The 22,974-nt window shown below is 38.7% G+C and overlaps 1 protein-coding gene across 1 annotated transcript in view; it reads right to left on the minus strand.

Moving 5' to 3' along the window:
* The window catches only part of LOC126092325 (zinc transporter 6-A-like), a 121,645-nt gene that overhangs the window by 43,574 nt on the left and 55,097 nt on the right, over positions 1 to 22,974 (minus strand). Inside the window, exons 4-5 of the mRNA XM_049907861.1 lie at positions 14,782 to 14,967; positions 2,714 to 2,857 (exon numbers count right to left, since the gene is read on the minus strand). Coding sequence (XP_049763818.1) covers positions 2,714 to 2,857; positions 14,782 to 14,967 — 330 coding nt within the window. The remainder of the gene's footprint in view (positions 1 to 2,713; positions 2,858 to 14,781; positions 14,968 to 22,974) is intronic.

The following is a 22,974-nucleotide window of genomic DNA, read 5'->3' on the forward strand; positions in this document are numbered from 1 at the left end:
AATATTTCATTTACTTAGAACACATTACTTAGAATAAGCCTGCAAGTGAAATTCCAGCAAATCTTGAAAAAATGGGGGAAATTCAGTCATACAAATTTGTCCGAGGCAGTATCCTAGCAGAGTATGGTCAAAAATTTTCTCTCACACCTCAGTAGTAATTTTGTAGTGCAGTACTGTGTTGAAAGTAAAATTCTTGATTCTCTTTTCAGGGCATGATTTTAGATAGGTCTGTTCTGACAAACATGTTCGGCCTTTTATATTGGCATAACTTCCACACATTACCAGTAAGGGTGAATGGACACCTTTCTTCCATCCCCTTCAACCCTTCTGCCATAAGTAGAAGCCACTGGCTCCAAAAGCTTGCAAATTTCAATACCTTTACTGTATATGTGTTTTCTCCTGGCCATCACTTGGTTAGTAAATTTTTGATATATTTAATTATATTATATTTCTGAAAGCATCATGCGCTGAAGCCACTCGAAACATTGCATTCCCTGATAGGTTTTACAGGATTGGAAAAAAAAAATCTTGGGATGTACACTTTAAAACTTTCTGTTTCCAAAATATGACATATGCTGGTTTTCTTAACCTCAGTCTCATCTGCACACTTTTTAGTAGGTTTTTCCGGTGAGTATATGAACATTGGTATAAGAGACATGGCTTGTTTCTGAGCAAAGTCTACCACACCTGTTACTGTGCTCACCACAAGGGACACTGCTAATTCGAAACTTACCACACAAATGCACAAAATTAATAATGGAGGGATTACTGGTAACCAATCACAATACTGTTGGAGGCACTGAGCAGTTGACAGATATGCAAATAAGACAGAAATACTAACTAAGCTTTCAGATATTATCTGAGGCTTGGTGACAATTTCAGTATCATTTACTGAACCTGAAATTTGTTAAAATTTGTAATTTTTCTGTTTTCTTCTCCATAATGTACTTTGGACTTTCCTCAACATTTTGGTATATAAGACATTACAATCAGACAATAGTGAGACCTTCAAATAATATTTTGAATGTTGACGTATGACTGTCAAATTTCGCAGCTACACATATATACGGCCACAGCTGAGCGGTCATATCTTGGGAACTACACAGTCTAGAAGGCTGTGGACTGCTTTGTTTTGCACCTACAGCTACGTCACAGAAGTTGGCATTACGAAGAAACAAATCAGTCATTTGTTTCTGATACTAGTTTTTGTTGAAAGTAGTGTGATTATCAGCTTTTATTGTAGAATGCTAACTTCTATTTCTTCTTATATGTAAATAAAATGACTAAGCATAAAAGAACTGTGACAATTTAGAGAAGATGACAAGAGCTGTGTGGAGCACTTTCTTTCATCAAATACCAACCAATGAAAAGCCATGTCATGCTTTGTGTCCACTTCCACCAAACAGTTGTGTAAATATAGCCAAGCTCAATTTTCTGGCACACTGCATGAATTTACACATAAACATTCTCTACCTTTGGCAGTAATGGAGGCAATCAAACCTATTACAGAGATTTGGCAAATCCTGAGCTACTAAAGAAGTGTTTACATGGGAAGACTCAGAATGTGAATGAGTCCTTCAATAATGTTGTGTGGCGCCATGAGATTTAAAAATGTATTTGTTGGCCTTACAACTCTAAAGTTAGCAGTGTCTGATGCTGTAATAACTTTTAATGGTGGGAACTATGAAAGACTTACAGATCTGGAGAAGTTAGGGGTAAGATTTGGACAGAACACAGCTAAAGGACTGCGGGAACTGGATGAGTTTTGTGTATGCGAAGCAGAGTTAGATGCCCAGCAAATGACAAAAGAAGCAAGAAAGAAAAGGAGGAGGCAAGCACTGGGCTGTTGTGACACTGAAGAAGACACAGACTATGGTCTAGGGCAATTCTAGTACATAAAAGATGCAGAAATGTACATCTGTATAAGAATTTGTGATAAAGAAGTTTTAAAACTAAATATCTCTGAACTACATTTTTTGCAATAAATGACCCGTTTTCTAAAAAAGTACTGACAGTAGAGACATGAAATTTTCACAGCATGCCAAGTGTGAGACTCAACACATATGGAACTAGAATAATTAAAATATCCTGAGTTGTTTTGTTTTTATGTTCATTTATTTACAAAATTCTGTCAAAAAATTGAGTGTTTGGAGGAAAAAAAACATGCCCCACAATACGATTTTAGTAATAATTCTAGTTTAGTGTATCTAGAAAGGTGCATTCAATAATTAAGGAAAATTGTAAGTTGGTGTCTTAAAAAGTTTCCAAGATATGGGACACAAAATTCGAAAATTTAACATTGGCAGCATAGGACATACAGTGTCCCCTTAACTGCTTAGTACCTCAACAATACAATAAGTTGTTACCTTTAGCATTCCATTAACTGTATTCCACCCAAAATGTTCCAATTTTATATTAAATCCACAAAAATATTGGTCACATAGGCAGATATGCTGTCTCATTCTCATTTCATTTATCTATGACAATTTATCACCTTAAAACTGGCTTTTACTATTTGAACAAAATTGTGGCTACATTTTGTTTATTGAGACACCCGTCAAACAGCAGTGCTTGCAAATAAGTAGCATATGTTAGGGATCAAATAAACACAAACAAGTACCCCTACCCACTCTCTCCCTCCTACCCACACAATGAAAACACAACACTTAAAACAAGGATAATATTAACCATAACTTTATTCATATAATCTCACCTCTGACTTATGTCAGAAACATGCTCCTGCAACCAGCTTGAGGATGAGGCAGCGATTACATGTTCTAAAGCAGCGTTGCTTACACCATAGATCACCAGAAGATGAATTAGGAAAGCAAGCCCCATTCCTACAAGGAGCCGTCCTCTAGAAAATGGAACATGCCATTAACATTTGGATTTCAAAATTTTTCTGAAATAGCCTCTCACACATTATATTTGTTTAGCTAAGATAATGTTACTTGACTATTCAAATTCCAGCAGGCTAGAAAAGTAAGTTTTACTTTCTATTTCTAATTATCACTTGAAAATTCAGCTCCTGGAAGATAAAGATCCTGCATATCTTTTCACTGTTGTTTTTCAGTTCACAATCAACCTTACGTACAGTGGAGGTCTGAAGAACTTTGTAACCTTTAATTTAAATGATGAAATGTGATATGGTGACATTAAAGAAGCTTATAATCAATGAGAGGTTGAAAATAGAAACAAATTGCCCTCACAGAAAGTTGGAATTAACTCCAGGAAAGAGGATTAATAAGAAACTCTATGAATTAAAGCCTTGTACATTGTAATGCAGGGAATAATGTAGCTAAATAAAAAGGGACATGTAATTGAAAAGATAGGTAAAAAAGACAAATAAAAAAGAAAAGCCAGCTTGCACTCTCAAAGGGATATTGCAACCAGCCTGGAAACAGTTTTTGGTGGCAATAGTAGCTCAATTGTTTTCAAGAACTGCAGTGCAGGAGAAGTCTACTGCAGCTCTTTGAGCTTTTGTGTTAAGTCATTGTCCCAAAACATCTCATAAATGTATAACTAAAAACAAAGATGATGAGACTTACCAAACAAAAGCGCTGGCAGGTCGATAGACACACAAACAAACACAAACACACACACAAAATTCGAGCTTTCGCAACCCCTGGTTGCTTCGTCAGGAAACAGGGAAGGAGAGGGAAAGATGAAAGGATGTGGGTTTTAAGGGAGAGGGTAAGGAGTCATTCCAATCCCGGGAGCGGAATGACTCCTTACCCTCTCCCTTAAAACCCACATCCTTTCATCTTTCCCTCTCCTTCCCTGTTTCCTGACGAAGCAACCAAGGGTTGCGAAAGCTCGAATTTTGTGTGTATGTTTGTGTTTGTTTGTGTGTCTATCGACCTGCCACCGCTTTTGTTTAGTAAGTCTCATCATCTTTGTTTTTAGATATATTTTTCCCACGTGGAATGTTTCCCTCTATTATATTCATAAATGTATAACACGTACAAACTGGTGCTACCAGCAGAGTACAGTTTTACTTGAACACAGTTCTTGTTAAAATCTTCATACAGACCCCGGGATAAGAGATTTCTTTCACACTGATACACACAATTCTAAAGTACAAATTGGCCTAGTAAGTTTTAACAGCAACCCTGACACCTCTACAATTACATATCTGTGAAGAGCAACATTAGTTGTTCATAACAGATGAGAGTCATCTTCAGTTCTTCACATCCTAAACATCTCTCTGAATGCTATGAGAAGAACAAATGACACACATCACACATCCTTCAAATCTACACTTTTTCATCACAATATAACACAATAAATGGTGTTTCAATTATAAACATGTTTCTCCAGTGTTTCACTGTTTTCTTGAGTCAATCATTGCAAACTGGTCCTGGAACACAGTTAATTTCCTTTACGATGGTAGAAGAAGTGACAATATTCAGCAGCCTAAACAGGACAAAGTGTGACAACAGCGCAGTTGCTTAACACTGTCTTGTTCACATTTCTGTTTGAATACTACACAGAAAATATTTCCTTGATTATGTATAAAAGGACTTGACATTTCTTGCACTAACTAATAAGGACCATCATCAAACTAGGTGTGAATCTGACAAGCTCCGCAGAACAATATCTTTTCCACTCTTATTTAGGTTGATACAGTGAAGATTATCCATATGCTTTGTGTAGCAGAGAATATCGTGGTGTGGATAGTTTAGATCATGGAACCAAGTTTAGAAAAATAGTGTAATGCCTTTTCCTGTAATGCTATGAAGAATAATTGAATGAGAAAATGACATGATCACAATGGATTCTGTTAATAGAGTTAAGTTCACAAATGTAATCTACAGCTACATAACTCCATAATGTCGTATGGTATCATAATTTGGGGTAATTCAAACAAAAGATTTCAGACACCACATGCATGTAATAAGCACTATTTGTGGTGTGAATTCATGAACATAATGCAAAACCCTGTTAAAGGAACTGGGTGTACTATTTACTGCTTCTCAGTATATTTATTCCTTAATGACATTTGTTGTAAACTGTATATCCCTTTTGGCAACACACAGTTCAGTTCACAAAATCAATACTGGGAATAACAGCAATCTAGATAAAAATTTAAAGAAACTCACTTTAGTCCAAAATTGGCCCACTATCCAGAAACATACATTTTCAACAACTTGCCAGAAATCATAAATAGTTTCGCTATAAATAAAGTTTATTTTAGGAGGAAACTCAAAGACTTACTTGTAGCTAGCTTCTCCTACTTCTCTGACATGCATTATTACTGTTATTACTATTGCTGTATTTTTGATTAAGCAATCTGACTTCAGGCCACAAGTGGCCCATTGGGACCATCTGACCACAGTGTCATCCTCAGCTGAGGATGCAGATAGGTGGGGCGTGTGGTCGGCACACCTCTCGCCCGGTCATTATGATGGTTTTCTTTGACTGGAGCCACTACTATTAGGTCAAATAGCTCCTCAATTGGCATGATGAGGCCGAGTGCATCCCGAAAAATGGCAACAGTGCATGGCGGACCAGATGGTCACTCATCCAAGTGCCAGCCACGCCCGACAGCACTTAACTTCGGTGATCTGACAGGAACCAGTGTATCCACTGCGGCAAGGCTATTGCCACGTATATTTGATTAATATCACACAAAGTAAAAAAAATACATGTTCCACATGCACGAGAATCTCCTCAATATGGATCCATGGAAACAGAGTTCACCTAATCTAATCTACATTTGCACACCACAGTCACTACACTGTGTGTGGAGGAAAGTACATAGTATACCTGAATTTCATCTCCCTTTCATATTCTATTTGCAGATGGTAAATGCATAAACCCAAATTTCTTTAATCTCTGCAAACTGGACACACTGCAAATTTTGAGAGCACAACTTTCTGTGATACACAGTGTCTGTCTTGTAGCATATCCCATAAGAATTCAATGAAAATTTCTGTGACATGCTTGCTCTGAAGAAACAAAGTTGTGATAAACTGTGCAATTATTCTTTAAATCTACTTCATCTCTTCTATGAATCCATCTTCGCACACCTATTTATGTGCAGTATTTTACATTTATTTATCTTGAGGGGCAGCTGCCAGTATGTGTGCCATACACTCATCATCTATAAGTATTTCATAATATTGCATCGATTTTCTACCAATGTTATCTCCCTAGGCATGGTAGTATCATCTGTGAACAGTCACATTCTGCCAGACACTTATTAGGTGACAATGCCGTACTATAGAAAAGCTGGAGAAAAAATAGCACCACAGTATCATCCAACATATCACAACCTACAATATTCTGCATTTCATTAAAGAACAGAGGAAGCTAGGTACCACAGAACTGGTGATTGGAGAATCTGTTTTGATCCCTACAGAGGGAATTTTCAATTAAAAAAGAGTCATCAAATGTGAGTAAAAAATATGTTTATTAATTTTACAACCAATTGAAACCAGTGAGATAGATCTGTTGTTTTGCACATCTGTCTTGTGAATATTATTACAAATTAGATTGACTATGATTTTGCTATCACACGGAAAACAATTTGCAATCACATCGAAAACAATGTTGTTCTAATGATCTAGGATAAATATTTTTCTAGAAAAGGATAAGTTCTTCAGCAGATTTGACACAGAATCTCATAAATATACCTCTGAGTCCAGAGGCCTTCCATCCATTAAGCAACATCAATTGATTTCATCTTCGCAATCACTTATTTCCGAAACCCTTTATTCATCACAGTCACTGTGTTCAACACCCACAAGGAATAAAAACTTATTTCTACAGCTGTGATTTTGGCATCCACAAGATGAATGAAAGTTTGAACTATGTTGTAATCTTTAAAGAAGTAATTTTTGGAAAAAAATAGTATTTGAACTTTAATTTCATCGTCTTCTGTTTGGATGTCTCCATGATAAATAACCAGCTGGACAAACTTGCTACACAGAAATGAACCAGTACTGCATTGCACAACAGTCATACTTACGTAAAACACAACTGTATATGACATTCAAAACAAAAATTTTCTAAGAAATTTGTAAATGTTCTGTACTAGATTGCAACCCTTCCGTCACAGCTGCAGATCATACTGACTTTGATCACGCAATTTGAGCTGTTGCCTATCACTAAGGGGGACCAGACATGGGGATCCAAACAATGTCCAGCGCATCCCAAGTGTTCCTCAACTGGTCCACTACTGCGGCTGCTCTGGTTACTACTGGCACTGAAGTTGACCCCTCACCCATGATCGAGTAGGAGGTTCTTCCAAAGGTGACATGCAGTGAAAGACTTTCTGATGGGCCAATTGAAAGACTTGCTGATTCATCTGACAAACAGATTTCAGGTACTGTCTGCAACTGACACAGATCCGGAGCCAGATTAATTGTTTGGCCTGGTTCAGAGGAAGCAGCTTGGCCTGCAATATCCGGACGGGATTACTAGTAGCTGAGAACTCCTATGTTACGCCCATAATGGGGCTCTGTGCATTCTGTGCGCATGCTGGGGGTGGAAGTCATTCCAGATGTGGAAAAGGTCTTTCCACTGACATGAAGAGCACAGGGTGTAGCCAACTGCAGGTGGTGCCTCACGTTGGTCTTAATGGCGTGTGTTGCTTTGGTCAGAAGAAATCGTTTGTGGCGGCTATCTGTATCAGTAAAGACTGCCAGTTTACCTTGCAAGATGAAGACATGCTCACCATCTGTAGCATTATTGTGTATGGAGCTGTGTGGAGGATATGAATGAGAGGCTCAGGTAGGTATGTGACAATTTTGGCAGTAGATTCTTTGGATTTTGCCATAGTGTGGTAGTGTATCGAGTTCCACTTCAATACATCAGAGGTCCGTTACACACAGTTGGTTGCTATAAGGGCAGTGGGAGCTGTCTGGAGGGGACTGGGTAGTTTTTTTAGGATAGACAGTCTTGGGGGAAGAACAAAAAGCCTTTCAGTCTTGAAGGTTTCAGGTCAAGCAAAGGCCAAGGCTAGACCTAGTAACTTCAAGTATTATAGTTGCAAACTGTTGTAGCTGTGTTGGAAAAGAACCAGAGTTCCAAATACTAACAGAAAGTACTTAAGTTCAAATCATTACAGGTACTAAAAGCTGGCTACAGCAGGAGATAAGTTCAGCTGAAATTTTTACGAAGGACCTAACGGTATTCAGAAAGAATACATTAAATATGGTTGCTGGTGGCATTTTTGTCGCTGTTAGAAACAGGTTATCTTGAAATGAAATTAAAATAGATATATCCTGTGAGTTAGTATGGTCCGAGGTTGTACTTGACAGCTGGAATAAATTAATAATTGGTTTCTTTTACTGACTGCAACTCAGGTAATACAGCTGCTGAACGATTTAAAGGAAACTGGAGTATCATCTCAAATAGGGATGCGACTCATACAGTTATAGCTGGAGGTGACTTATATTTACCCTCAATATGTTGGCAAAAATAAATGTTCAAAGCTGATGGTTGGCATAAACCTTTGTTCAAAATTGTACTAAATGATTTCTCCAAAAATTACTTTGAGCAATTAGTTCAGGTGCCAACCTTAAATGGAATTGGTTGTGAAACCATACTTATCCTGTCAGCAACAAGTAATCCTGGCAAATAGGGAGCATCATGATGGACACAACAATAGTGACAACATTCTAGCAACACTGAACACGATAACATCCACAAAAAAGATGGGGGGGGGGGAGTAAAGTTTATCTATTTTAAAAAGCAGATGAAAATTCACTTGATGTCTTTCTAAAAGACAGTCTCCATTCTTCCTCCTGAACTAATTGTGTAGCCATTGACCATATGTGGAATGCAACTGAGAGATTTTTACCAAATAAATTAATAAGAGATGCAACTGATATCCACGGCACACGAAACAGGTCCATACACTGTTGCAGAAGACGAAGAAGAAGAAGAAGAAGAAGAAGAAGAAAAAAGGAAAACAGGGCAGAAATTCCAAAGAGATTCTGGTCATATATAAAGTACACCAGCAGCAAGACACAATCAATAAAAAAAAATAATTTCACTGTTCGATAGCAATAGCAATGTTACTAAATATGGTTTTCCAAAATTCATTCACCAAAGAAGATAAAGTAAATATTTAAGAACTTGAATCAAGAATAGCTGCCAACACAAGTAACTTGGAAGTAGTAGTGAAGCAACTCAAATTACTTAACAGAGGCAAGTCTTCTGGTCCAGACTCTACACCCAGTAGTTCCTCTTCAGAGTATGCTAATACAATAGCTCCATACTTAGCAATCATATAAAACTGTTTGCTCAATGAAAGATCTGTACCTAAAGACTGAAAAGTTGCACAACAACAAACAACAAAGGAAATAGGAGTCATGCACTGAATTACAGACCCATACAACTGATGTTGATTTGCAGTAGGATTTCTGAACACTTACTGTGTTCGAATATTACGAATTAGCAAAAAAAAAAAAAAAAAAAAAAAAAAAAAAAAAAAAATTACTGACACACAGTCAGCACTGATTCAGAAAATGTAGCTTCTGTGTAACATAACTAGCTCTTTATTCTCACAAATAATGAGTGCTACTGAAAGGGAATATCAAACTGATTCCATATTTCTAGATTTTCCAAAGGTTTTCGATACCATTGCTCACAAGCAGCTTCTAATCAAATTGTGTGTCTATGGAATATTGTTTCAGTTGTGCAACTGGATTTGTGATTTCCTCTCGGAAAATTCACAGTTAGTAATAACTGATGGAAATTCATCGAGTAAAACAGAAGTAATATCTAGTGTTCACCAAGAGAGTGTTATAGGACCTGTGCTGTTCCTAATCTATGAGGGTGATTTGATAAGTTTGGTAAAAAGGCAAGAAAAAATGTTTGTTCTGTAAACAACTCACCTTATTTTTTGACACGGTCTCCTTTGATATACGCTTGGTCCAAGGATCCTGCTGCTTTTTCACCCCATCAGAAAAATAAGTTTTGTCAGACTCTGTAAAATATTCATTGACTGAAACTATCATTTCCTTAGTGGATGAAAATTTCTTCCCAGCAAGCCAAAGTTTCAAGTTAGGGAACGGGAAGAAGTCACCAGGGGCTAAGCTAAGCTCGATTCACATACTTTCACCTTTGTTATCACTGATATATGGAACAGTTCATTATCCTGGCAAAAGAGCTCTTTTTTGAGTGCCAACTTTGGTCTTCTTTCAGCCAAATAAGTTTCAAACATTCCAACAATGAAGCATAATAGGATCCAGTTATTATGACGAATATTTCTTGGAGCTCCCAAAAAAACAGTGATCATCATCTTATCAGCTGACAAAGTGGTCTTTGCCTTTTTCAGTGCACTTCCACCAGGCTCTGTTCTCTGTTTTCATTGGAGTTTTGACTCTGGCATGTAATGATGGATCCAGGTTTCATAAACAGTCACAAATTACTGCAAAAAGTCTAGCAGATTGTGATTAATCACCACCAGACATTGTACTGAAATGTTGTACCAGATGTGCGTTTGGTCGACTGTGAGTAATCATAGCGCCCACCTCACATGTATCTGGACACCTGGCTGAAAATAACCTACAAGTTCGTGGTGCCCTTCATCAGTAATGCTGAAATTCAATATGGTGTTGGCCCACCCTTAGCCTTGATGACAGCTTCCATTCTCACAGGCATATGTTCAATCAGGTGCTGGAAGGTTCCTTGGGGAATGGCATCCTATTCTTCACGAAGTGCTGCACTGTGGAGAGGTATCGATGTTGGTCGGTGAGGCCTGGCACGAAGTCGGTGTTCCAAAACATCCCAAAGGTTTTCTATAGGATTCAGGTCAGGACTCTGTGCAAGCCAGTTCCTTACAGGGATGTTATTGTCATGTAACCACTCCGTCACATGCCGTGCATTATGAACAGGTGCTCAAACGTGTTGAAAGATGCAATCCCTGAGTTGCTCTTCAACAGTGGGAAGCAAGAAGGTGCTTAAAACATCAATGTAGGCCTGTGCTGTGATAGTGCCATGCAAAATAACAAAGGGTGCAATTCCCTTTCAAGAAAAATGCGACCACACCATAAAACCACCACCTCCGAATTTTACTGTTGGCACTACACATGCTGGCAAATGACGTTCACCAGGCACTCGCCATACCCACACCCTGCCATCGGGTCACCACACTGTGTCCTGTGATTCATCACTCCACACAATGCTTTTCCACTGTTCAATCGTCCAATGTTTACACTCTTTACACCAAGTGAAGCATTGTTTGGCATTTACCGGAATGATGTGTGGCTTAAGAGCAGCCGCTCAACAATGAAATCCAAGTTTTCTCATCTCCCGCCTAACTGTCATAGTACTTGCAGTGGATCCTGATGCAGTTTGGAATTCATTGTGATAGTCTGAATAGATGTCTGCCTATTACACATTACAACTGTCAGCGATCTCTGTCAGCCAACAGACGAGGTCGGCCTGTACGCTTATGTGCTAAACATGTCTCTTCATGTTTCCACTTCACTATCACATCAGAAACAGTGGACCTAGTGATGTTTAGGAGTGTGGGAATCTCACGTTCAGACATATGACACAAGTGACACCCAATCACCTGACCATGTTTGAAGTCCGTGAGTTCCATGGAGTGCCCCATTCTGCTCTCTCACAATGTCCAATGACTACTGAGGTCGCTGATATGGAGTACCTGGCAGTAGGTGGCAGCAGAATGCACCTAATATGAAAAACATATGTTTTTGGGGTTGTCTGGATACTTTTGATCACATAGTGTAGCTTCTTCATAGCCAGCTCTCCAAGCAGGACATTACGCACTCACTCAGTTGAGATGCCTCTAGTCTTATCAATCTCACGAATTTTTATTCGGCGGTCTTGCATTGCCATATCATGGATTTTGTCAATGATTTCCTTTGTAGTGTCCTCAACTGGATGGCAAGAGCACACTTCGTCTTTGGTGCTCGTCCGACCATGTTTAAATTCGTTAATTCAAAAGTAAATGATCTTCAATGATGGTGTAGTCTCTATGTGAACTTCATCTGATTCTATTTTGATTTGTGTGGCAGTACAATTCATGAAATTAGCATGGGTATAACAACAGCACAAAACCCAGTTTTCTCCATTTTCAATTGCAGTCAACACACAGTCCAATTCAAATGGCTGTCAACAACGAACTGTAGGCTGCAATTTTTTTTAAGTTATTTATACAATCATTGAATAATTAAGCTTATCAATCATGAAGGCACAACAAAAATGTTCCATTCTTTCATGGGAATTTACCAGATTTATCAAATAAATCTCATATATAAATAATCCAGGAGATAATCTGAGCAAACCTCTTAGATTGCTTGCAGATGATTCTGACATTTACCATCTCATAATGACATCAGAAGACCAAAACCAACTGTAAAATGATTTAGACAAGACATGAGTAAGATGGAAAAAACAGCAATTGCCTCTAAATAATGAAAAGTGTGACGTCAACCACATGGGTACTAAAAGGACTCTCTTAAATTTTAGTTACATGATAAATCAGACAAATCTAAATGCTATCAATTCAACTAAATACCAAGAGATTAAAAATATAAACAACACACATTTGAATTATCACATAGATAATGTTGTGAGTAAGGTGAACCAAAGACTGTGTTTTACTACCAGAAGAGATATGAAATCCACTAATGAGACTGCCTACACTACTCTTGTTTGTCCTCTGCTAGAGTATTGTTGTACTGTATGGTATCCTTACCAGATAGGACTGATGGAGGACATTGGAAGAGTTTAAAGAAGGGCAGCTTGTTCCCTACTATCACAAAATAGGGGCAAGATTGTCATGGGCATGAAACATGATTTGGAGTGGCAATAATTAAAATAAGTTCGTTTCCTGTTGTGGCAAGATCTTTTCATGAAATTTCAATCTCGAACTTTCTCCTCTCCTCCGAATATGAAAATATCATGTTTATGCCCACTTACAAAGGAAGAAAGGAGCATAATAATAAAATATACAATATGTGCTCAGAAGTATCTGGACAACCCCAAAAATATATGTTTTTCATATTAGGCATATTGTGCTGCCAGGTACTCCATATCAGCGACCTCAGTAGTCATTAAACATCGTGAGAGAACAGAGGGGGTGCTTTGCAGAACTCACGAACCTCGAACATGGTCAGGTGATTGGGTGTCACTTGTGTCATACGTTTGTATGCGAGATTTCCACACTCCTAAACATCCTTAGGTCCACTGTTTCCGATGTGATAGTGAAGTGGAAACGTAAAGAAACAAGTACAGCACAAAAGCATACAGGCCGACCTCATCTGTTGAGCGACAGACACCACCAACAGTTGAAGAGGCTTGTAATGTGTAATAGGCAGACATCTATCCAGACCATCACACAGGAATTCCAAACTGCATCAGGATCCACTGAAAGTACTATGACGGTTAGGCAGGAGGTGAGAAAACTTGGATTTGATTGTTGAGCGGTTGCTCATAAGCCGCACATCACGCTGGTAAATGCCAAACGACGCCTCGCTTGGTTTAAGGAGCGTAAACATTGGACTACTGAACAGTGGAAAAACTGTGTGTGGAGTGATGAATTGTGGTACACAATGTGGCAATCCGATGGCAGGGTGTCGGTATGGCGAACCTGGTGAACGTCATCTGCCAGCGTGCGTAGTGCCAACAGTAAAATTCGGAGGCGATGGTGCTATGGTGTGGTCGTGTTTTTCATGGACGGGGCTTGCACCCCTTGTTGTTTTCCTTGGCCTATCTCAGCACGGGAATATATTGATGTTTTGAGCACCTTCTTGCTTCCCACTGTTGAAGAGCAATTCAGGGATGGTGATTGCTTTTTTCAACACAATGGAGTACCTGTTCATAATGCATGGCCTGTGGCAGAGTGGTTGCACAACAACATCATCCCTCTAATGGACTGGCCTGCACAGGGTCCTGACCTGAATCCTATAGAACATATTTGGGATGTTTTGTAATGTCGACTTTGTGCCAGGCCTCACCAACCGACATCGATACCTCTCTTCAGTGCAGTACTCCGTGAAGAATGGGCTACCATTCCCCAAGAAACCTTCCAGCATCTTATTGAACGTATGCCTGCGAGAGTGGAAGCTGTCATCAAGGCTAAGGGTCAGCCAACACCACAATGAATTCCAGCATTACCAATGGAGGTAGCCATGAACTTGTAAGTCATTTTCAGCCACGTGTCAAGCTACTTTTGATCAAATAGAGTATCAGAGCATGCACGGAAAGATTTAAGAGTTTCTTTTTCCCATGTGCTGTTCCAAAGTTGAACTGTAGATAAATAGCATGAAAGTTGTTCAATGAACCATCTGCGAGGCACATAAGTCTGGACTGCGGAGTAGTCACATAGATGTATACTAAAAATACCTATTTCTACAATTTAGCTTACTGTAGTATGTTTAGTTAAGATACAGCATACAGTTTAATTATTATTTTCATTTGCAACTTCTAAAACTTATGTATAAGAAAGAAGAGGAGAGACTTAGGCATTTAGAGAGTGTTTGTGTATATACTTGGACACTAACACATTAATTTGTCAATATGTACACTTCAGTTTTGTTTCAATGATTCAATTAGAAAATGCTTTGCTGGTAGTTACACTTAAACTTGCAAAAGACCAATAAATAAAAGTTATGTTTTATCTTTGCTAATATCACTGTTTATTGGTAGGCCAGAATTTTGCAATACCATAATTATCTTATCTTCATAAATTTATTCTTACCACCACATGTGATGAAATGAAGATCTTAAAAAAGACAACCTATGTCATTAATTAAACTTAGCGAAATAACATGCAAGGCCACACTGAAAACTTACGTATGTATCTGTGTTTGTTCAAGGATAAGCCGCTCAATGCTTTCTTTGATGATGAACACTGAAGCCAGTTGTGCCAAAACAGTGCTTCCAAAAACAGCAAGTACCTCAAATCTCTCATATCCAAAACTGTACAATGGAGACGGTTTCTGTTTCTTTACCCAAACTGAAAGAATGCATATTATCAAGCTGCAACGGAAGAAAGAAACAGAAATCAGTTTTATAAAAATATCAATTATTATTATTTTTGCTACTGCAATTGAAGAGCTAACATCATTACTACATATTAATATTGGCAGGTACCAGTTGTCTAAATGTTTCATACTATCTAAATAAATTAAATTCATGTTTGTGATGATCATAATTATAAGTAAATTAACTTGTACATTATACAAGTTAAATTGGTGATTTACTGTACGGGAGACTCCTCAACATTACATTATGCTAATAGCTCTTAGCATTCTGTGCTGAGGCTGCTTTCATTGTGCATGTACTTCTACTAAATGCTGCTGCCTGTGCTGAGGTACAGCATTCTGGCCGATATGAAATACCTATCATACTATTATACAAAAATTATTAGGTGAAAAAATTTGTCTTTGCTCCATAAAAAACTGAATTTCTTTTATTATTCATCATACTTACTGTGCTGAATCAAATTAAATAAAATAGTGCATGAAATTTTAAGGACTTCACAGAGGTAGAAATAGGTAGCATAAATTTTGCTTATGGTTGATTTTAGCTTGTACATTACAGTATATGAAACACATGTAAGATGATAAAATTTTATTTAAAATTGAGAGCAGAATATATTTCGTACTCGAGTTATTGGGTTTTATATCCAAAAGGACGGACACGTGCGACATTCCCAGTTCCATCCATGAAGACTCACTGCCTGCTATGAAATACTTACCAACTGTCTTTAAGAAAACTGAAAGGTGAAAAAAAAATTGATTTTTGCACATCTTACAGTCTGATATCTTTTTTGACTGAATTTCTTTTCATTATATGCCATAGTTACTATGCTGCATCAAATTAAATAAAACATTGTGCGAAATTTTGAAGGCAGGAATGTGGAGACAGGATGGACAAAACTGTTGTATGAAGGATGCAAAGACATAAGGTTACTTCAGATTGAAGCCATTACCTGAGATTGAGGCCAGGACGATTCTGCAAGCGGAAAGTGCATTGTAAGGGTAACTCCCATCTGTGTAGTTCAGAGAAGGTGGTGGTGGTGGAAGGAAGGATCCATATGGCTCAGGTTCCTTCCCACCCATTTTAAGTTGCCACATCACCTTCAGCGGGTGTCGCCACCCGCCCCACAGCCCTTTCCCTGCCTCCCTCTCCCTCCACCCACACCACCTGACACTATCAGCACAACAATCCGTCCTCCTGCCACAAAAGAGCACTGACACTGTCAGTCTAGCTGGCACCATGTAAGGGCATAGGCATGTGTGGGAGCGTATATGTGTTTATTTTGCTCTAGCTCGTCAAAGGATAAAATCGGAAAGCTAGCATGTTTTCTTAGTTTTATATGTGCCTATCAGCAACTCAATGCTTCAGCTTTTTGGTGAGTGGGTTACTTTAATCCTAAAGCAAGAAGGGTGTACGAAGAGGCCATAGACATTCAAAAGCGCAAAAACAATTTCAACAGAAAAGAAGCTGTGGGCTATAGTACTAAATAAAGCAGACAGCAGCAACTCTTCTCTTTCCACGGCATATGGCAGCGTGACTCTGTGATCTTAGGCAGCAGTCTGATGACATCACAGACCAATCATTGCATGGATGGATATGAACAGTTTGGCTTGCTGGGCTACTTTGAGTCTGTAACACCTTTCTGAGTCATTAAAACCTCCGATGACGTCTCCAGCATTGGAAGACAAAATGTCAGGCAATTAATTATGCCTTGGGCCACGGGCCTTATGCCTATAAAACATATACCACCAATAATGTAAATGCCAGCTGTGACAGCCTCCATTCTATGGTTATAGCTTTTACTTTTATCCATGATGGGTACAACTTCTTGTTGTTAAAATCATAGTTCTGATGATGAAAGCTTGCTTCTTTAAAACATATCAATTTCATTTTAATTTTATCCATATTTCGCAAATGTTCAGTACAGTGGAGGTAGGAATAAATAAAAAAAACCTTCAGTTACAACTTGTTTTGTTTTCTTAAGTACACAATGCATTTTGGACCCTGTGGGTCCAACATCAGGTGTAATTTGTCTTAATACATGCTTTTTTTTTTTTCTCTTGAATGAGGTGAAATGCATATTTCTGTCAAAATGCATCATGTACTTAATAAAACATAAAAAGTTGTGACTGACGGCATTTTTTAAATTCATACCTACAGGATATCAATTTCAGTAATTCTGCTTTATAAGTGTGTTAAGCCTATATTTTAAAATAGCTATGTTTAACCATGCCTTTATCTTCACTTCCATTTCACTTCATAACAAATTTTATGAATGGGCTAATGGTGTTGTCATGGTTCTTTTTGTTGCCCTTGGTAGCTAATTTGTTTATAGAAGACATTGAGGAAATAATGCTGTGTCTGTGTTTGAAACCTGCAACGTTCTTGAGATATCAAAACAACACCATTGAAATGACGTCCCATGGCATAGATAATGTATGTAATCAGCATGACAGACATCATTGTGATAAGTCTGCAAACAGCCTTAGTTACATACTATGACTCTGTCACCCCTGTAGTTGTACTTTTATCTGGCTGTTTAGGAATCAAGCAAGAACTTATGCAGACATCTGCAGAAAACAATAAATTACACTCAGCCCGACGTGTGTCAGATTATTGTTCCCAAATAATGGCTGCAACATGTAACTTATTTGCATATTACGAGGAACCACCTTATTACACACGACACCTGATAATACCACAGCCTTATTATTCCACATACTACCACACAACAGTCTATCTGAAATCACCCATTTACGATCAGACAGACGGAACTACATTTTTGCCACTTTTGAGTTTTTAGTACCATAAGGTACACAGATTCAAGACCTACGTTACGACCAAACAAGCGTAGCTCTATCTTATATGATTTACATTTTAGTTGTCAACGATCTACATTTTACAAAAAATAGTAAGGATCAGACAGACGGAAGAGCTGATCTGTTTTTAGACCCCAGGACGCAGCGTTAATTTGTGAAACTGAACAGCTCTTACGTTTCTCTGATCCTAACAGAACTGTTAGAAGTTGCTTTTCCCGCTACTTCTCTTTAGATGCATTGATGTCGTTGCTTCATGTCAAAAATGAATATATGGAGTCCAGAGGAACAAGGATGGTGGAAATGTGCCTGGAGAAGGAATATAATATAATGGAATCTTGTAAATGTTAGAACCTGTTTCTTAGTGTATATATTTTGGTAGTAAGTAATTATTATTACTACTATTACTGCTGTTGTCATTATTATTATTATTATTATTATTATTGTTATTGAAACTTCCTGGTAGATTAAAACTGTGTGCCGGACCGAGACTCGAACTCGGGACCTTTGCCTTTCGCGGGCAAGGTCCCGAGTTCGAGTCTTGGTCCGGCATACAGTTTTAATCTGCCAGGAAGTTTCATATCAGCGCACACTCCGCTGCAGAGTGAAAATCTCATTCTGGAAACATCCCCCAGGCTGTGGCTAAGTCATGTCTCCGCAATATCCTTTCTTTCAGGAGTGCTAGTTCTGCAGGGTTCGCAGGAGAGCTTCTGTAAAGTTTGGAAGGTAGGAGACGAGATACTGGCAGAAGTAAAGCTGTGAGGACGGGGTGCGAGTCGTGCTTGGGTAGCTCATTTGGTAGAGCACTTGCCCGCGAAAGGCAAAGGTCCCGAGTTCGAGTCTCGGTCCGGCACACAGTTTTAATCTGCCAGGAAGTTTCATATCAGTGCACACTCTGCTGCAGAGTGAAAATCTCATTCTGGATTATTATTATTATTTATATTCATAGCTGAGGAAGAACGTGATGTGGAGATGCTCAGGACATTCATTGGTTCAGATACAGATGATGATCCCTCTTCCTATGAACCGGACAACACAACAGATTCTGGCGAGTAGCCAAGCAATTACTAGACACTATAGAAGTTCCAGTTAATTTTCTATTCCCTTCCTCTGAATACCTGTCATGTTATTGTTAAGGACAGCGATATGGACATGGAACATCCCTTGTAAAGAGTGTCACAAAAGCTGCTGGGGATGCAACTACTGCACAAGTAAATCATCACAATCAGGATGGGGAAACTGCAGATGACAATGCTCGTATAGAGAATAGTAACAAAACAAGAAAATAAAAAAGGGCAGTGGTTAAAGAGGAATGGAAAAGAAATCAAAGAAAATTCAATCGACAGCATGGCAGGGCATATATTTCTGCAAAGAATTCCAAAGTTCCTGCAACAAAACATTAAGCCAAAAGATTGCTCTAAATGTCAACGACAGTGCAGCAGTAAGTTTACTGAACAAGACAGACAAAATATCCATAGTGTCTCCTGGGATCTTGGATCAGTTGAGCTATGAAGGCAGTACGTAAGCGAGCTAGTGGAAGAAGAGAAACAGAGTGTGAGGACAAAAATCGGGATAACTCACGAAGGAAGAGGATGAAGAAATTCTATCTAATATAGGGATCTGATAAGATTAAAGTGTGTATGCAATTTTTTCTCAAGGCATTTGACATTTCCGAAACCTTTGTAAGGAATACTGTTAAAAAAAGAGCAACATCATGTAATTAAGAAAGAGCGAAGAGGATGTCATGAACCAGGTATAAAGAGACCACAAGAAAGTAAAGAGGCTATAAGCAAACACATTAAGGGTTTTCCTGCACTTGTTTCTCATTACAAGAGGAAAGAAATGTAGAGCAGATTATTTACCTGCCGATATGAGTATTAGGATAACGTATAAGTTATATCGGGAACAGTGCTATGAGGAAGGAAAGACAGTCCAGAAATTATGACTGTATAGGGAGATATTCACAAAGAAACTTAATCTGAAATTCCACAGGCCATGAAAAGATATGTGTGATAAATGTTTAAAGTTTTCACACATTTCGGCCAAGAAAAAGAAAGACAGAGATTTTAAAAGGGAACAGGAAGAGCATTTGAAAAGGAAAGAAATGGCAAGGGAATTTAACAACATTAAGAAGGAAAGCTTAAGAAAAGGTGAATCTTTACTAGCTGAATTTGACTTACAGGCTGTTTTTTACTGCCAAAAGTAAATGCAAAGGAAGTATTCCATAAAAGAAGGCTCTCTGTATACAATCTCACAGTTCTTAATGTAGGAGAAAACAAAACCGATTGCCACACATGGGACGAGACAACAGCAAAAGGACGATCCATGCAGGTGGCTTCATGTCTGTGGAATTTTTTGAAAAATCATGCAATAGGAAAACCGATAACCTTATTTTCTGGTACGTATGGGGGCCAGAACAGGAATGCCAACATGAGCACTTTTCTGATGCATATGGGAAGCAGAACAGGAATGCCAACATGAGCATTATGTGTTTGCATGCAGTGAATACACTGGACATTCCAACTATTGACCAAAAGACTTCTTTGATTTCTTTGAACCTCAATATTCACAACTGGAAGTAGACTCAGTGCATGCGAGCATCGTAAGAAAAGGTAAACATATGGATGTTTTCTATCCCATTGGCTGGTATACAATTAAAAGAATGACCTCCAGCAAGTACAGAGTGAAAGAAATTGATAGCACTAAAATTTTAGATTTCAACCAGTTTCAGAAGAAAATAATTTGGAATGGAAAACTGCTGAGAATGGAGAAACTGTGAAATGGCTTGAGATTGTTTGGATCCAATATAGGAAAGATCAGCCTGACATGTTGTTTTTCAAGTATTCCTAACAAGGGAACCTCCCCATCGCACCCCCCTCAGATTTAGTTATAAATTGACACAGTGGATAGGCCTTCAAAAATTGAACACAGATAAATCAAGAAAACAGGAAGAAGTTGTGTGGAACTATGAAAAAATAAGCAAAATATACAAACTGAGTAGTCCATGTCTAAGATATGCAACATCAAGGACACAGAGTTGAGGACCGCCGTGGTCCCGTGGTTAGAGTGAGCAGCTGTGGAACGAGAGGTTCTTGGTTCGAGTCTTCCCTCGAGTGAAAATTTTACTTTCTTTATTTTCGCAAAGTTACGATCTGTCCGTTCATTCATTGACGTCTCTGTTCACTGTAAAAAGTTTAGTGTCTGTGTTTTGCGACTGCACCGCAAAACCGTGCGATTAGTAGACGAAAGTACGTGCCTCTCCAGTAGGAACCGAAAATAATTGATCGCAAGGTCATAGGTCAACACAGGAAAACACGTCTGATATATTCTATATGACACTGGTAATGGCATGTGCGTCACATGACAGGAATATGTTGTCAACCCACCTAACTTGCACACCTGGCGAATGGGTAAAAAAATTCTTCTACCTTGCCCAATTTAGGTTTTCTTGTGGATGTGATAATCACTCCCAAAAAAGTGATGAAAACATAAGAGTTTGTCACATAAACTGCAACAAATGAATGCAAGAGTTTCACAGTCGCACAGTTTTCCCTGTGCTGTGTCAAAACATATGTTTTTTTACATTTTCAAATGTTTCCGTGTGTAGACCGTCAAATCCTGCATATGTCCCTGCAAATCTGAACATGTCCTGGAATTTTGGAGAGTGAAGTTGATTATGTGTGAGTGCCTGAACTTCGATAATTGTCTGAAAATAAAAAATTAAATTTTTTACTCGAGGGAAGACTTGAACCAAGGACCTCTCGTTCCGCAGCTGCTCGCGCTAACCACGGGACCACGGCCCTCATAAGCCCACATTCTCCTTGATGTTGCCTACATTGCGCATAGACTACTCAGTTTGTATATTTTGCTTATTTTTTTTTCATAGTTCCACACAACTTCTTCCTGTTTTCTCGACTGATCTGTGTTCAGTTTTTCAAGGCCTATCCCTGTGCCAACTTATAACTAAATCTGAGGGGGGTGCAATGGGGAGGTTCCCTTGTAAGATGATCGTGACTTCCAAATTTTGCACATTATGAAAAGACCTGGCCTGCGAAATTCTTCAAATTCAGGACCTGAAGACAATACTCTGTGCCCAACATGTGACAGTCCTGTCTGCATAAGTAAAGAAAAGAAAAAAGATCTTATAGATTTATGTAATAAGGGTCTTACACCTCCCAGGTATCACACTTTATATCAAGGACTCAAGGCTGCTAACGATTTAGAAAATGAGGAAAACATGGAAGAATCACAGGAATACACTTCATGTTTATTTTCCCCTTTTTTAAAATATTGTTGCTAGTTTATCCCCTTAGCTATTTCATGTAAACCACTGATTTTGGCTCGTTTAAATGTCTGTGTTGTATTACTTTTAAAACAATAATCCACAAACAGAAAAACAGGTGTGAGAGAGCACTGTGTTTCATTAAAATGATTTTCCTACAGGGTGTTTCAAAAATGACCGGTATATTTGAAACGGCAATAAAAACTAAATGAGCAGCAATAGAAATACACCGTTTGTTGCAATATGCTTGGGACAACAGTACATTTTCAGGCAGACAAACTTTCGAAATTACAGTAGTTACAATTTTCAACAACAGATGGCGCTGCGGTCTGGGAAACTCTATAGTACGATATTTTCCACTTATCCACCATGCGTAGCAATAATATGGCGTAGTCTCTGAATGAAATTACCCGAAACCTTTGACAACGTGTCTGGCGCAATGGCTTCACATGCAGATGAGATGTACTGCTTCAGCTGTTCAATTGTTTCTGGATTCTGGCGGTACACCTGGTCTTTCAAGTGTCCCCACAGAAAGAACTCACAGGGGTTCATGTCTGGCGAATAGGGAGGCCAATCCACGCCGCCTCCTGTATGTTTCGGATAGCCCAAAGCAATCACACGATCATCGAAATATTCATTCAGGAAATTATAGACGTCGGCCGTGCGATGTGGCCGGGCACCATCTTGCATAAACCACGAGGTGTTTGCAGTGTCATCTAAGGCAGTTTGTACCGCCACAAATTCACGAAGAATGTCCAGATAGCGTGATGCAGTAATCATTTCGGATCTGAAAAATGGGCCAATGATTCCTTTGGAAGAAATGGCGGCCCAGACCAGTACTTTTTGAGGATGCAGGGACGATGGGACTGCAACATGGGGCTTTTCGGTTCCCCATATGCGCCAGTT

This window comes from Schistocerca cancellata, chromosome 7 (assembly GCF_023864275.1).
Source record: "Schistocerca cancellata isolate TAMUIC-IGC-003103 chromosome 7, iqSchCanc2.1, whole genome shotgun sequence".
Classification (NCBI taxonomy): domain Eukaryota; kingdom Metazoa; phylum Arthropoda; class Insecta; order Orthoptera; family Acrididae; genus Schistocerca; species Schistocerca cancellata.